At 52.4% G+C, this 12170-nt stretch overlaps 1 protein-coding gene across 1 annotated transcript; it reads right to left on the bottom strand.

Moving 5' to 3' along the window:
* Positions 1-6741: 6741 nt before the first annotated feature.
* Positions 6742-8288, bottom strand: PDRG1 (p53 and DNA damage regulated 1). Its single transcript, XM_036396039.1, has 5 exons — positions 8154-8288; positions 7980-8055; positions 7776-7850; positions 7396-7476; positions 6742-7113 (listed from the first exon to the last, which is right to left on the bottom strand). The coding sequence occupies exons 1-5, from the start codon at positions 8235-8237 to the stop codon at positions 7031-7033; spliced, it is 399 nt and encodes a 132-aa protein (XP_036251932.1). The 5' UTR covers positions 8238-8288; the 3' UTR covers positions 6742-7030.
* Positions 8289-12170: the final 3882 nt, after the last annotated feature.

The raw sequence follows: 12170 nt of genomic DNA, 5'->3' as shown, positions 1-12170 counted from the left end.
GCAGCCTTTCTTCTTCCTTGGGTTCCCAGAATGTAAGGACAGGGTGATTCACAGGAGAGAACTATTTGATTTTCAATGTGTCACATTTGCTGCTGTATTGAGTTTGATAGCTTTCATTTGATTAACGCATCTTCCCAAAAGTTATGCCACCTCAATTTGATGGTTTAGGAGACAGAAAAATCCATCAGTTCTCTCTGTGAAAGTTCAGCAGAGTTCACACTCACTCTAAATGATCAAAAGCCTTTCCAGAGTACCAGGTGCAGAGTACCCTACCCTGGGGGAGGGTGTGCCAAGGTTTGCAGGCATGGTGATGTGAAGATCTTGTTCCAAGCCCCCTGCCATGGGCAGGGACACCTTCCACTACAGCAGGTTGCTCCAAGCTCCATCCAACCTGGCCTTGAGCACTTCTAGGAATGGGTGTTAGCACCCACCTTTGAGTGGTAACTGAGGTTCCTGTTAATAGATCCCTTGGGGTGAGTTAGAATGAAACAACACTGAATGACCAGTGTACATATATGAGGCAGGTTTGTTTTAAAACAACTTAAAAGAAAAGGAAGCATACAGCTGTTTTATTTTCTATAAAAATATAAAAGTGAAAACATAAGAGAAAGAAAAAAAGAAAGAATAATAAAAGATAGGGGAGAGGAAAAATATCACTACCCAGGTATCCAGTGATGAGATTTGATCAGTGCAGTTTCACTGTCCATGGTCTGCATGATGGTCACAGTCTTCACCTATTAGGAGCCCACACACAACAAAGACTTCTGTGGGTTAAATGCATTCAGTTTTAGGGGAAAGGCCTCGATATCTTCCTTGGTGGGGGGAGTTTACACTGTCACATGAAGCTGTGCCTTACAGGGAGGGAGGAAATTGGCATGACACCAAACATTAGCCCACCTCTGCAGGATCTGCTTATCTGCCTTTTCCCTTATCTGATGCAATAACTTTGTTGAAGTGGGTTATCTGGGAAACAGTAGATTGAAGGGCTCAGCCAATTTATCTTAGCAAACTTTGTTTTTTCCCAAGGAGGTGTTCACAGCTTCTCTGGGCAACTTGTGCCAGTGACTCACCTTAAGGTACAGCACTAGCTCAGGGCAGTTGTTCTTTCCTTTTCCATTACTTTGTTGATTACTTCTGATTTTTACTATTTTTGATCAGATAGCATCATGCAGTGTTGGATTTCAGCTCAGGTGGCTGAAAACTGGGAAAATAGTTAGGGACAGACAGGGAAAATAATTAATTGTCACTGGGGCACAGAGGACTGTCAGAGTGAGAATTGCATATTTGCTTGCTCAGTGTCTGTTTGTTTTGGATCTTTATTTCAGCCCAGATGCTCCTCTCACAAACGTGGCAGCACAAACCTGCACCTGACTGCTCCTGGCCAGGGAGGGGACATGCTGCCTGCAGGCTATTCCCTGCTGCTGGCTGTGGCATCTCTGGCAGGTGCAGGTGAGCTGACCTCACCCTGGCAGCTGCCACGTGTGCTGCAGCCACCTCACTGTGCTGCCTCTTCTCCTGACACACAGCCAGGTGATTTCCTTGGTAGCAGCTTTAGGCATGAGGCTGGGCCAGCCTTCTGCTTTAATGCCACTTTGTGCATCTATAATGTGGATCTTTTTTACTTTAAATTCAGTAATGGTTAGTGGTTAGTGCACTCCTGAGAGGTAGATGTATCTTAGCCCTTTGCTTCTGAGGCCTCAGAGGGACAGCAAGGCTGGCATTGCTGCACACAGCTGTCACTGTTAAGCTGCCTCTCTCAAGAGGTGGCAGCTGAGGGAGAGAGAGAGGGAGGATGGAAGGAAAAAAATAGGTTGTCAGATTCCTCATGAATCTGAGAATGGTGTTTGAGCATAATGGAGGATGGTGTTGAACATCCCATTTTAAGGGCTGCTCCCTTCTATAAATCTCTCTTGTCAGTAGGGAAAGGAGAGTTTTTGCAGTACCCTGATAGCAGAGAGGATGTCAATTGCTGCTGGGGAACTTCTGATGGAGACCTGGGGACTGTTTTCTCCTGTAGGTGCATAGCAGTTAACCCTGGAGAATTTACTGCTGAGTGTGGCTGGGGGCCCCAAGCTTCTGATCTCTGGCCTTTCTCTCAGAATTCTTGCTGGGCTGTGGAGATTATGATTGGAAACAAATCACGTGGACTAAATGTGTGCTCATCTGTTGGGAATGACTTTGTGTAATTGTTTGGATGTCTCAGGGCTGCAGGTGGGTGATCAAGCAATTTGGACAGTGCTTGACTCCTAAGTGTGGGCTCATTGGAGGTTCTCATTGTGGATATGGACAAGCACTTTCATCAGAAGGGGATTAGCAGTGACAAATGCTACTTTGAGCTCCTGGGCTGTGATATCCCAACCCATCAGGACCTGAAACCCAAGAATGTGTTCTTAGGCAGACAAGGGATTATAGTGCCAGGTCACCCCTGGTACAGGGGTTTCTTGTGATGCTTTCACACCTTGCAGGTAGGGGTTTGCAGGCTGAGTGAGCTGGTGTGGTGCAGCAAGTGAGATCTACAGCTATGTGAACTGGTTACATGAAGGAAGCTGCCACCTGGAAGGATATAGCTGCTTTTAACCAGAGTTTCAGACTTCAGCTGGGTGCAGCACCATATAACTGTCTGATCTCTAGCCCTGTTGTGAAACCCTGCCAACTTGGCTATTTCTGGAAGATGTTCCCCTCCAAGTACCAGCAAATCACAAGTATCAGAGCACTTGCCAGAGATGGAGGGTTATGATCATCTCTCCTGCTTATGTGTCCCACAGCACTGCCCCATCAGCACTGATAAACTTCCCCCCAGAGTGGTTTGGCTGCCAGCAATGAACATCACCAGGTCCATGGTGCACTGACTGAGATGCAGGCCAGGAACTGAGGGTACTTAACAACAAAAAGCCCTTTTAAAACAAAATCTTACTCTGTTGGTTTTGTTTGTTTTTTAACACAGGTTTTCTCCCTAGTTAAGTGAAAAATATTTATCATGAAATTCAGCTGAAATTCTCTGAAATTTATCTGCTACATTCGCAACCCAAGTATTGCAACAGCAGGAACCCGAGAACGCAACTGATTTGTCATTACAAGAGTTGAGAGAAGCAGAAACAGCAAATAGCACTACAGAAATGACAAGCAAAAATATGATTATTATTCTTTCAGTCTTAGTCATGTAAAGAGCAAGCAGAAGCATAGGTAAGGCCATTTCCCTTAGAGGTGACTTATGTTGATGGTGCTCTCCTATGAAATGTCTCTAATTTAACTCTTCCTTCTAACAAGATTGGTCACTGGTATTACTTGTCACAGCACTGTGTCCTGTCAGCCCAGTATTTCACATGGTGCCACTGGGGACAGTTTTATTTCAAATGAACAAATAAATTAAGCTAATTTCTGGTCTGGGATAGCTCTAATGTGCACAATCTACTATGTTCACAGCCTCAAACAAAATTACTGCTAAGGCAGCCTGCAGGTAAAGGGCCAAAGTAACTTCAGTTAGTCAGGAAAGAAACTAATTAGAATGAAAGTCCTTGATCACATAATCACAGTGCTGCTGGGCTCTCAGAGAGATATCTGAACACTCTGCTGGGAACCTGTTCCCTGCAGACACCCACATCTGCAATTAAAAAGGGTTAATGCTCATTCTGTGAATCTTCCTCATCACTTACTGCTTCAGCATGAATTTTTTTTCACTTTTCTTTCTGGAAGCCAAAGGGATTTTTTTTTTCTTTAGTATCATCAAGAACAGGAATAGAAACTTTGCAACAAGCTCAGAATGTTCTTTGGCTCAGCACATGGGAAAGAGATTTAGGGTTGGATTTCCTATTGCTTCACACTCACTCCTGCCTGCTAGCAGGGTAATGATTTTGTGGGCAGGCATTTTTCTTAATGAGCCATTGGTAAAACTGTCTGTTTCTCCCTAATTTACTGTTATATCTCCTCAGCTGGGTTCTGGAGGTAAACACTTCACCTTCCCTCACTGCCAGCTGCCAGTGAGACTCTGAACTCAAGTTCATCTTCTGAAAGACTCACTTTGCATTGTGAACAGGGAGAGCAGGGGAGTGAAGATGTTTATCACTTTCTGAGGGGTTTTATTACAATGTTTGGGATGGATGGTCTGGTTTCATGATTTTCTTGGCAACTGATCATAATCCTCTAACCTTCATTGTGATTAAATGACAAATATCCAGAAGCAGAGCAAAGTAAGGAAGCAAGTTGCCCCTTCAGAGTGGGAAAACAAGGCAGCATGGGGCTGCCAAGGGACTGGAGCCCATGTTGGAGCCAGGACTTGCACAAGAGCTCTCTGTCAGAGGTCCTTGTGCACTGTGCCTCCTACTCGTGCTGCTGCTGGAGCACTCTGTTCCCAGCAGCTGGTCCTGCAGCATTTTGTCATTGACTGCACAACCCCAGATATTAATAGCAGAGAGATGTACCCGGCTTTCAGCTGTTCAGCTGTGTCCCTGTTGTCTGGGAGCTGATTCCTGCTTGCAGCTGGGGTATTGTCATTGCTCAGGTACTTCAAGCCATGAGTTTGATGCCGTAGGCTGACAGGGAAGGAGCAGCATGGTGGAGGCTTTGACCTGGGCTGGAATGACAGGCCTGTCAGCAGAGGGGAAGATCTGGGTGTTCTGTGAATGAGAACATCATGGCAAGCTCACATTTAGGTGCAGAATTCATCCAGTGCTAGCAGGTGTCCTGCTGGGTCCTGATGCTGTTGGCACAGGAGGGGAATGCACATCTTCACTGGGGAACAAGAATGGGTGTGTGAGCTCTTATAGAATTAGGACACCAAAAGGACCAAATATTTTCCAAAAATGACTCTCTGCAGTCGCTGTGACTATTTATTGGGCACTTTCCTGAAGCTAGTTGTGTATTTTACTGATGGGAAGCAGTATTTGGATTCTCCATACTTGGAGAAGCTGACACACACTGTTCCTTTTGCCATGCACACCTCAGTGTGTCCAGCATCATCTTTGGCTGTGGATTCTAACTAACAACACATGAGCAGAGCTTCACCTGAAAGTGAAACATCACCTCACCTCTACAGGCAGGAAGAGGAAGGTGCTGTGTAACCTGTCTGTTAATGCTTTCATTGTGGCTGCTGTGCCCTAGGAAGAAACAAATGAAGCACCTTTTCAGGAATCTGGCTGCACAGCAGAGTGTGTGGTGCTGATCCCAAGCTTGGGGTGGGAGAAGCCCTCATGGAAGAAGTCCACTCTCCCCTCGTGTCGGGCAGCAGCAGTTCCACTTCTCTCTGGACACCACTGGCTCAGCACAAGGCATTGGCTCCCTTGCTTCTGAGAGTTTCCCGGTTTGGAAACTGCAGTGGGCTGGAATGAGGTATTTTAGCTGACACAGGGATGCTTGGCTGCTCAGCTGGCCCTCTGCACTGCAGAGCTTAGTTCTGTTCCATGTAAGAAAGCAAAGGGGCTAAACACATTCTGCACAGAAAAACAAAGCTTTTAGGGCAGGCAAGCACCTGATGCTCCTCCTGCTACTACTATGGAAACATGTCAGAGCAGAAAACCTGTTGCCATGAGACTGTAAAAATAACCCTGCCATCACATTATGGAGACACGGACTGGCTGCACCACATGGCTTATGTAAGAGCAGCTCCTGCACTGGGATGTGGCACTGTGAGCTGCCTCCTGCTCCCAGGAGACAGGCAGCCTTCTGAAAAAGCTGCAGGCAAGACAGTTCGGGTAGTAAGTCTGTTATTTTTAGTCTGTGTGTCTGAAATATCAGCCTGAAGTGGACAGAGACACATTTAGGGTATGTAGTGTCAGCAGGAGAATTTTAAAACTAGGACCAAGCAATGGTAGTTGGGTTTTTTGGTTTAAAGAAATCACATCTTGGTTTTAAGGGGTCAGACACAGGGTATTTTTTGGAACTCTGTGTAATTTGAAGCGTGTGTAGAACTGGCCAGGGCAGGAGAAGGCCTTGCTGAGTTGGAAGGTGGTCAGGGAGCCAAGGAAATGGTGATGCTGTATTTGAAAAAGGAAAGAGAGCAAATGACCAGGCCCAGGAGCCAGGCCCAGCTCTGTTGCTCATGCAAGATTTGGCAGAACAGGTGAGCAACCTCAGGGCTGGAGAAAGGACAACAACTATGTTTACAGTTCTGAAACTCCATTCAGAAATATCTCTACAGAAGTTCAAAGAATTAAGGGCTTGGCTGGCCCCAGACACTTCCCTGTATGCACAAAAAAACCCAAACTCACTGTGTAGTCATGTACTAATTATCATTATTTTTTAAGAAACTTATGCTCTTGATCAAGTTAAGCACTTGGGGGAGCACGTTCAGAGGGGGGAGGGCAGAAAACAGCAAATTTCAAAACTTTTGCAGAAACTACTACTGGTTACATCAATTGTCCTTTTACTACAGGACAAACTCAGTGACTATTCCTGCTCAGCTCTCCTCAGGCTGCTTTTTAAATATACCCAAGTTTTATCCTTCATCCAGTCCTGAAAGCCTCATTTCTGTCATCTCCTGCCTTCCAACAGTGGAACATGTTTTCCCAGCAAGACTACAAGGATGCTGCCTCCTCCTGCTCCTCCCTACACATCCTTAGAGATTCCTGACGTGCCTCAGATGTACAGCTTTGCTTTGTTTGAATGCACAACTCCTCCTCTGTGCTTCAGGCATGTGGAGGATTCCCAACCCCTCCTACTCCTGTTCCCAACGTGACAAAGGAGCAGCTCTGAAGCCAAACCCCACAAGAGTTCACATAAACCCCCAACAAGAACATGCACATGGAGTCAGGAATGTCCCACTGCTGTGATTTTAATGATTCCCCTTCCACCCCAGCTGGGAGCTTTAGCCCAGCACTGTGTCCAACACGGCTCTGCCACCCAAGGTCCAGCACAGAGCAGGAAAGGGTTTGTGGTCCAAACAAACTGCAGAGTTGTAGCTGAGGAGCCAAACAGTTCCCACCTCACCTGGGGAGGCTCTGGACACACCAACATCCTGCAAGTCCCAATGCCTGTGGCTACTGAAACATGAGCCCCCAGTGACAGCCAAGCACGCTGTGACAATGGCACGGCCACCTCAGCCCTCCAGGATGCGGTTGATGAGCTTCATCTCCTCAGCAGACATGGGGTTCAGGTTAAACCCCTTCAGCTCAGGTTTACCTGAGGAAAACACATTGAAACATCAGGATTTTGTCACCAAAGAAGTGAAGCAGCTCGTGGTAAACTCGAGAGGGGCTGTGGGGAGAGCAGGGACAGCCCTGGGAGCTGAAGTGGGGTCACCCCATCACAGGGTCAGAGGTGGTTTAGGGTGCTGGTGGGTGGCTGCTGGGGCAGGGAGAGAACTGCAAAACCAGGGGAAAGGAGGCTGCAGGAACACATGGAACTGAGGAATCTCCTGATCCACGAGTCTGCTCCCAGGCAGGTTCCAGTGGAAGAGTTTACCTTGAGCTTCATAGAGCCGGTTGACCTTCACCCGCAGCTCTTTCCGGAGGTTGTTTATCTCCTCGTCCAGCTCTTCCTGGTCTGGGATAAGAGGTGGGAATGAGGAGGACTGTGGTGGGCTCTGGGATGAAGGCTCAATTTCCCACGGGACACAGCCCAGGCACAGGGGGCTCCCACCCTGCCTCCGCCACCCCCGGGGCCAAGCAGCTTCCACATGTGCTTCCCAGGGCACAGCACGGACCAGAATCAGCCCCTCGAGAGGCTCTGGGCACCTCAAAGCCCATCCCCGGGCAGAAATCCGCTAATTGAGCCAACATCTTATTAATTATGGTGCTTATTAAAACACTTATAGTTACACGGAGCCCTCGCGGTGACCTCACCCTGCCGCAGCATCTCCCGGGTCTTCGCCTTCGGCAGCTCGATGAACATGCCCCCGAAGCACACCATGGCCTTCTCTGGGGGACAGGGGGAACGGAGGGGAACGGAAAGAAACGGAAAGGAAGGGAAAGGAACCGGCTGTCAGCGGAGCCGCTCCGCGACCCGCGGCCACGAGGTCACGGTGGGCGCAGCCAGCCCGGCCTCACCGTCGGGCTCCGGGTCCTTCTGCAGCGCCCGCAGGGCCTCGCGGTTGCGGTTCCGCTTCACGTCCAGGTCCACGATCTGCAACGGGAGCGAGAGAGGCAGGAGCGGCCGGGACTCGGGGCTACCGGCGGCGGGACAGAGCGGGGCACGGGGGGCCCGCCGGAGCTGGGTCGTACCTGCTGCCGTGCCGCCAGCACGTCCTCGGCCAGCTCCTCCACCTCGGCCAGGTAGCGCAGCACGAAGGCCGGGTCCCGGGCCATGGGGCCGCCACCGGGGCCGCTCCGGGTCCGCCGCCGTTCGGCTCCGGGCCGCAGCCGCAGCCGCGCGGGCGGGTTCCGCGGCGGGAAGGGCCGGGCTCAGCGCGCCCTCTCGCGGCCGCCGCCGGGAGCGCCGCCCGGTTGGGGCGCCCCGGGGTGGCGGCGGCTCCGGGGCGGCGAGGACCGAGCGGGGCAGCGAACGCGGCGGGGACCGAGCGGGGCTGCGAACGCGGCGGGGACCGAGCGGGGCTGCGAACGCGGCGGGGACCGGCCGGGCCTGCCGACACGCGTGCCCGGGGGCGCCAGAGCGGCCGTGAGTGGCCGTGGGCTGGGAGGGACGTGGCCGGTGCCAGCGCGGGATCTCGTCCGTAGTGCGGAGTAACGATCCCGGGGCTGGCTCCGGGCTGCCTCTGCACCGCCCCGCAGAAGGATGGAGGGTGCGGTGTGGCCGTGTGGCGCTGAGCCCCAGAGTGGGGTCCTGGCCTCGCAGCCGGCCCCCAACCCACCCCGCTCGCCACAGCCCTGAGGGACAGCGGCTGAGAGCCCTGCCTTGCCTGGTCCCCTTGGGTGTGAATTATTTATCGCTTTTCACAGCCTCGCCCCCAGCACCACCGTCTGTCTACTCTTCCTCTCTGCTTCCCAGCACGGTATCGCTGTTGGCAGCTGGGCCCTTGGAGCATCAGGTGACCTCTCTGTCATCCCAGAAAGCAATAAAGGGCACTCAAAGCGTGGGGTGATTAGCTCAGGTTTCCTTTGGTGCAGCTGGTGGCTCATCTGTAGCTCAGCGTCCAGGACCTGCCATCCCCAGGGACTGGAGCCAATTGTGGTCTCGGCAGCTTGACTCACCCTCAGCCAGCCCCGATGCCCCCCGGTCTGTGTCAGGCAGGGGCTGGTCCCGGGAAGGCTCTGGCAGGGGACCGTATCCATCTGCTGCCCTGAATGACCCCTGCTGCAGGAAGGGAAATATATTGCCCCTCAAAATGCTTTTTATCCCTTTCTTTCTGCCCCATCCAGCCATGAGCAAGAGGAGCTGGAAAAATGGGATGTGGAAGATGCAGGGAGACCTGGCACTGATGATGAGCACTGGCAGATCCTCACCGTGTGCACTCTGCATTGGGAAAGGGGCCCCAGGAGCCTACCCAGGGCTGGTGGGTAACAGGGGACATGGGTTCTCATGTCCCATGTCCCTGCTCTGGACAGGGCCCTGAAACAGAATCGCAAGGTTCTGAATGCAGCCTTGTCCCCAGCTGTCCATCTCTGCCACCCTGTCTCTGCTGCTTACCTGGTGATGATGGTGGGGGGACCTCTGATCTGTTTTAGGTCAGTGCTTTGAAAGGAGGGAGCCCCAAACCTGCCTGAAGCACAAAACAGGAGCTGGGGAGAGGAGGAGCCCCAGCACTTGGGGACCCTGGCACATGCACTTCATTAAATTTGACAAGGAGCTCCCCAAAAGTGATGACCCCAGTACTGTGGCCCCTCTGGGCTGCCCGAAATGAGGACCACAGGGGACAGGGATGGAGGGAGCGAGGCAGCAGCTGGCTGGTGGTCACCACACTTCTGTGGGCAAATAATCCCTTAAGGGAGATTACCCAGATCGGAAGATTACTGGCCCTAATCCCATAAGGTCATTTGTTTCAGTTAACTGAGATCCCTGTCTGTGGCAGCATCAAATGAAGTACAGCAGCTTCAGGGAGCAGTGGGAGCCAGTGCTGGGGCACACACAGGCACTCCAGGCTGGGAATGATCCACACTCGGGTTAGATTCCTTCCTGACATCAACCAGAAAATGTACTGGGATTGGGGCTGCGTGCCAGTGCTGGGAAATGCTCATTTGTCAGTGGGAGCAGCTGGCTGGAGATCTGAAAAAGCAGGAAGGAGGGAGGGAGGGCTTTCAGAGTCTGGGCAGGAGGAGTGGGGATGGGGATGGGGATGGGGATGGGGATGGGGATGGGGATGGGGATGGGGATGGGATGGAGATGAGGATGGGGATGGGATGAGATGTGGCATGGGAACAGGGATGGGAGCAGGCTGACAGTGTCCTGGCAGCAGTGGAAGGCAGCAGTGACTCTGGGGTTGCCAATGACAGTGCAGTGAAGGCAGGGTTTTGGCAGGAATGTTGGGCTGCATGGAAGGGCAGGGGCTGCTCTCCCTAGGAAGGTGGGGCCCGGCTCAGCACAGCTGAGGGATCACTAAGCCATGGGCATCTGGAAAACATTCTCAGGGCAGTGAGAAGTGGCTGGTGCTGCACTCTGCGGCCGGTCCCCAGCCAAGCTCTGAGCCAGCCACAAATCATCATGGATTTCTCCTCCTGGAGCCAGCGCCAGGGGCAGACATTCTGCCTGGAAGCTGGACTCAGACTGGAACCAGAGGTCCATTTGGACCAGTTCCCCTGGGAACTGGGCAGTCAGAGGAAGCAGCCACCCGTCCACTGCCGGGAGCTGCTTTGCTTTGCTGTGTGTTTTGTGGAAAGAGCAGGTTTGGTTTCATCATGTTCCTTTTTCTTCCTTGTAGCCCTTTTCTGTATGCAGCCAGAAACCCTCCCTGCCTGCTGGCAGCTGCACAGGAAGCTTCAGGGATGTTTATAAGGTTTTTTTTCTCTCTTCTCCTTTCATGTGGCTGCTGGGGCCTGTTGTTAAGATAAATCAGACTTCAAACCACGGTCTCCATGTTCTCAGGCTGTGGATCTTTAACTGCTGCTTCAGAGGGGGTGTTTCAGGGTCAGGTGAGAAAGGTGGGTCTGTCTCTCCCTGATTTCCAAGTCCCCTCTCCCTGGCACTGTGCCCACCATCATGGCAACGTGGTTTGTGCTCCATCACCCAGCCAAGTCAGAGAGTCCCCAGGGACCAAGCCCAAAGAGGTCTGGAGTGGCCAAATGTTGATAGGAGCTCTGGCCAGTGGACCCCATCCCTGGAAGGGGCCCTGCCCTGCCTGTTTGTTGATGAAAGGCTGTTTTCTTCAGGCTTTGGGATGCTGGGAGCATCCCCTCCCCCAGGCAGGCATTTGTAGAGGGGATCTGTCAGGAGCATCTCAAGGTGAGGTGTTTCATTATCGATGCTAATACATGCAGCACGAGGAGAGCCTTGCCGAGGGCCCGGCCACTCCCTTGTGCTGAGTAACATCTTCACCCCCTGGATTTCATCCCAGGAATCCAGATTTACCCCACCCCCCGGGTTGTGCTGATCCCTCTGGCCACCTGCAAGGCAGGATTTGGAAGTTAGCTGGGTTTCCCAGGATCAAACACACTCCCCCTCTCAGTGTGCCACGGTGTGCTGACCACGGGCCAGGCTCCAGCCAGGTTCCTCCGCAGCAGGCTGAGCCTCGGGGGCTGAGCCAGAGCCGGAGCCCGGCCCCGTGGGCTGGGGGCTGGGGCTGCCTCCAGCAGGCAGCTGCCTGTATGCAGTCACCGTCCCTGGAGACCCGCCACAAAGGAGAGAAAGCCCTTTCCCCTTTCCCTCGCAGCCGTGCCGGGGATGCCGGCACAGCTCTGCCCCTCGTGTGAACACGTATCCCGTATCCCGGGGTGCGGCCCCTCGCTCTGCCAGACACATTGGGTCCAAACTCCCGCGGGCAGCAAGCGCAGGAGAGGCGGAGCAGGCAGACTCCAGTGGCCTTGGTACCTTCAGGGACGTTCCCAGGGCTGGGGAATAACATCTGTAACTCTTTCACGAGTTTTATTTCGAGATCAACAAAAGCCTGCTACAAAACCCCATCACTGGTCTTCTCAAAGAGGATACAACTTCTTTGAGCAGCCTGGTCTAGTGGAAGATGTCCCTGCCCTTGGCAAGGGGTTGGCACAAATTCATCTTTGAGGTTCCTTCTAACCCAAACAATCCTCTGATGATTCTATGCCTCTCCCTCCAAAGCAGGGCTCAGGTCCTGCTGGGACCCTCTCTGGCTGTGTCGGGCAGGGTTTTGGTGGTCCTGCGGTCCTGTCTCA

The sequence above is a fragment of the Molothrus ater genome, chromosome 17 (assembly GCF_012460135.2).
Source record: "Molothrus ater isolate BHLD 08-10-18 breed brown headed cowbird chromosome 17, BPBGC_Mater_1.1, whole genome shotgun sequence".
Lineage (NCBI taxonomy): Eukaryota > Metazoa > Chordata > Aves > Passeriformes > Icteridae > Molothrus > Molothrus ater.
The sequence above is the reverse complement of the archived record's forward strand: the minus strand, read 5'-3'. Positions and strand labels throughout refer to the sequence as shown.

What these genes read in the sequence shown, in the direction of transcription:
- PDRG1 (XM_036396039.1), bottom strand. Translation starts at nt 8,237, where the DNA reads ATGGCCCGGGACCCGGCCTTCGTGCTGCGCTACCTGGCCGAGGTGGAG. An exon ending in TGCTGGCGGCACGGCAGCAG is followed by an intron (nt 8,056 to 8,153) that starts GTACGACCCAGC and finishes CTCCCGTTGCAG; the next exon opens with ATCGTGGACCTGGACGTGAA. An exon ending in CCGGGAGATGCTGCGGCAGG is followed by an intron (nt 7,477 to 7,775) that starts GTGAGGTCACCG and finishes CTCTTATCCCAG; the next exon opens with ACCAGGAAGAGCTGGACGAG.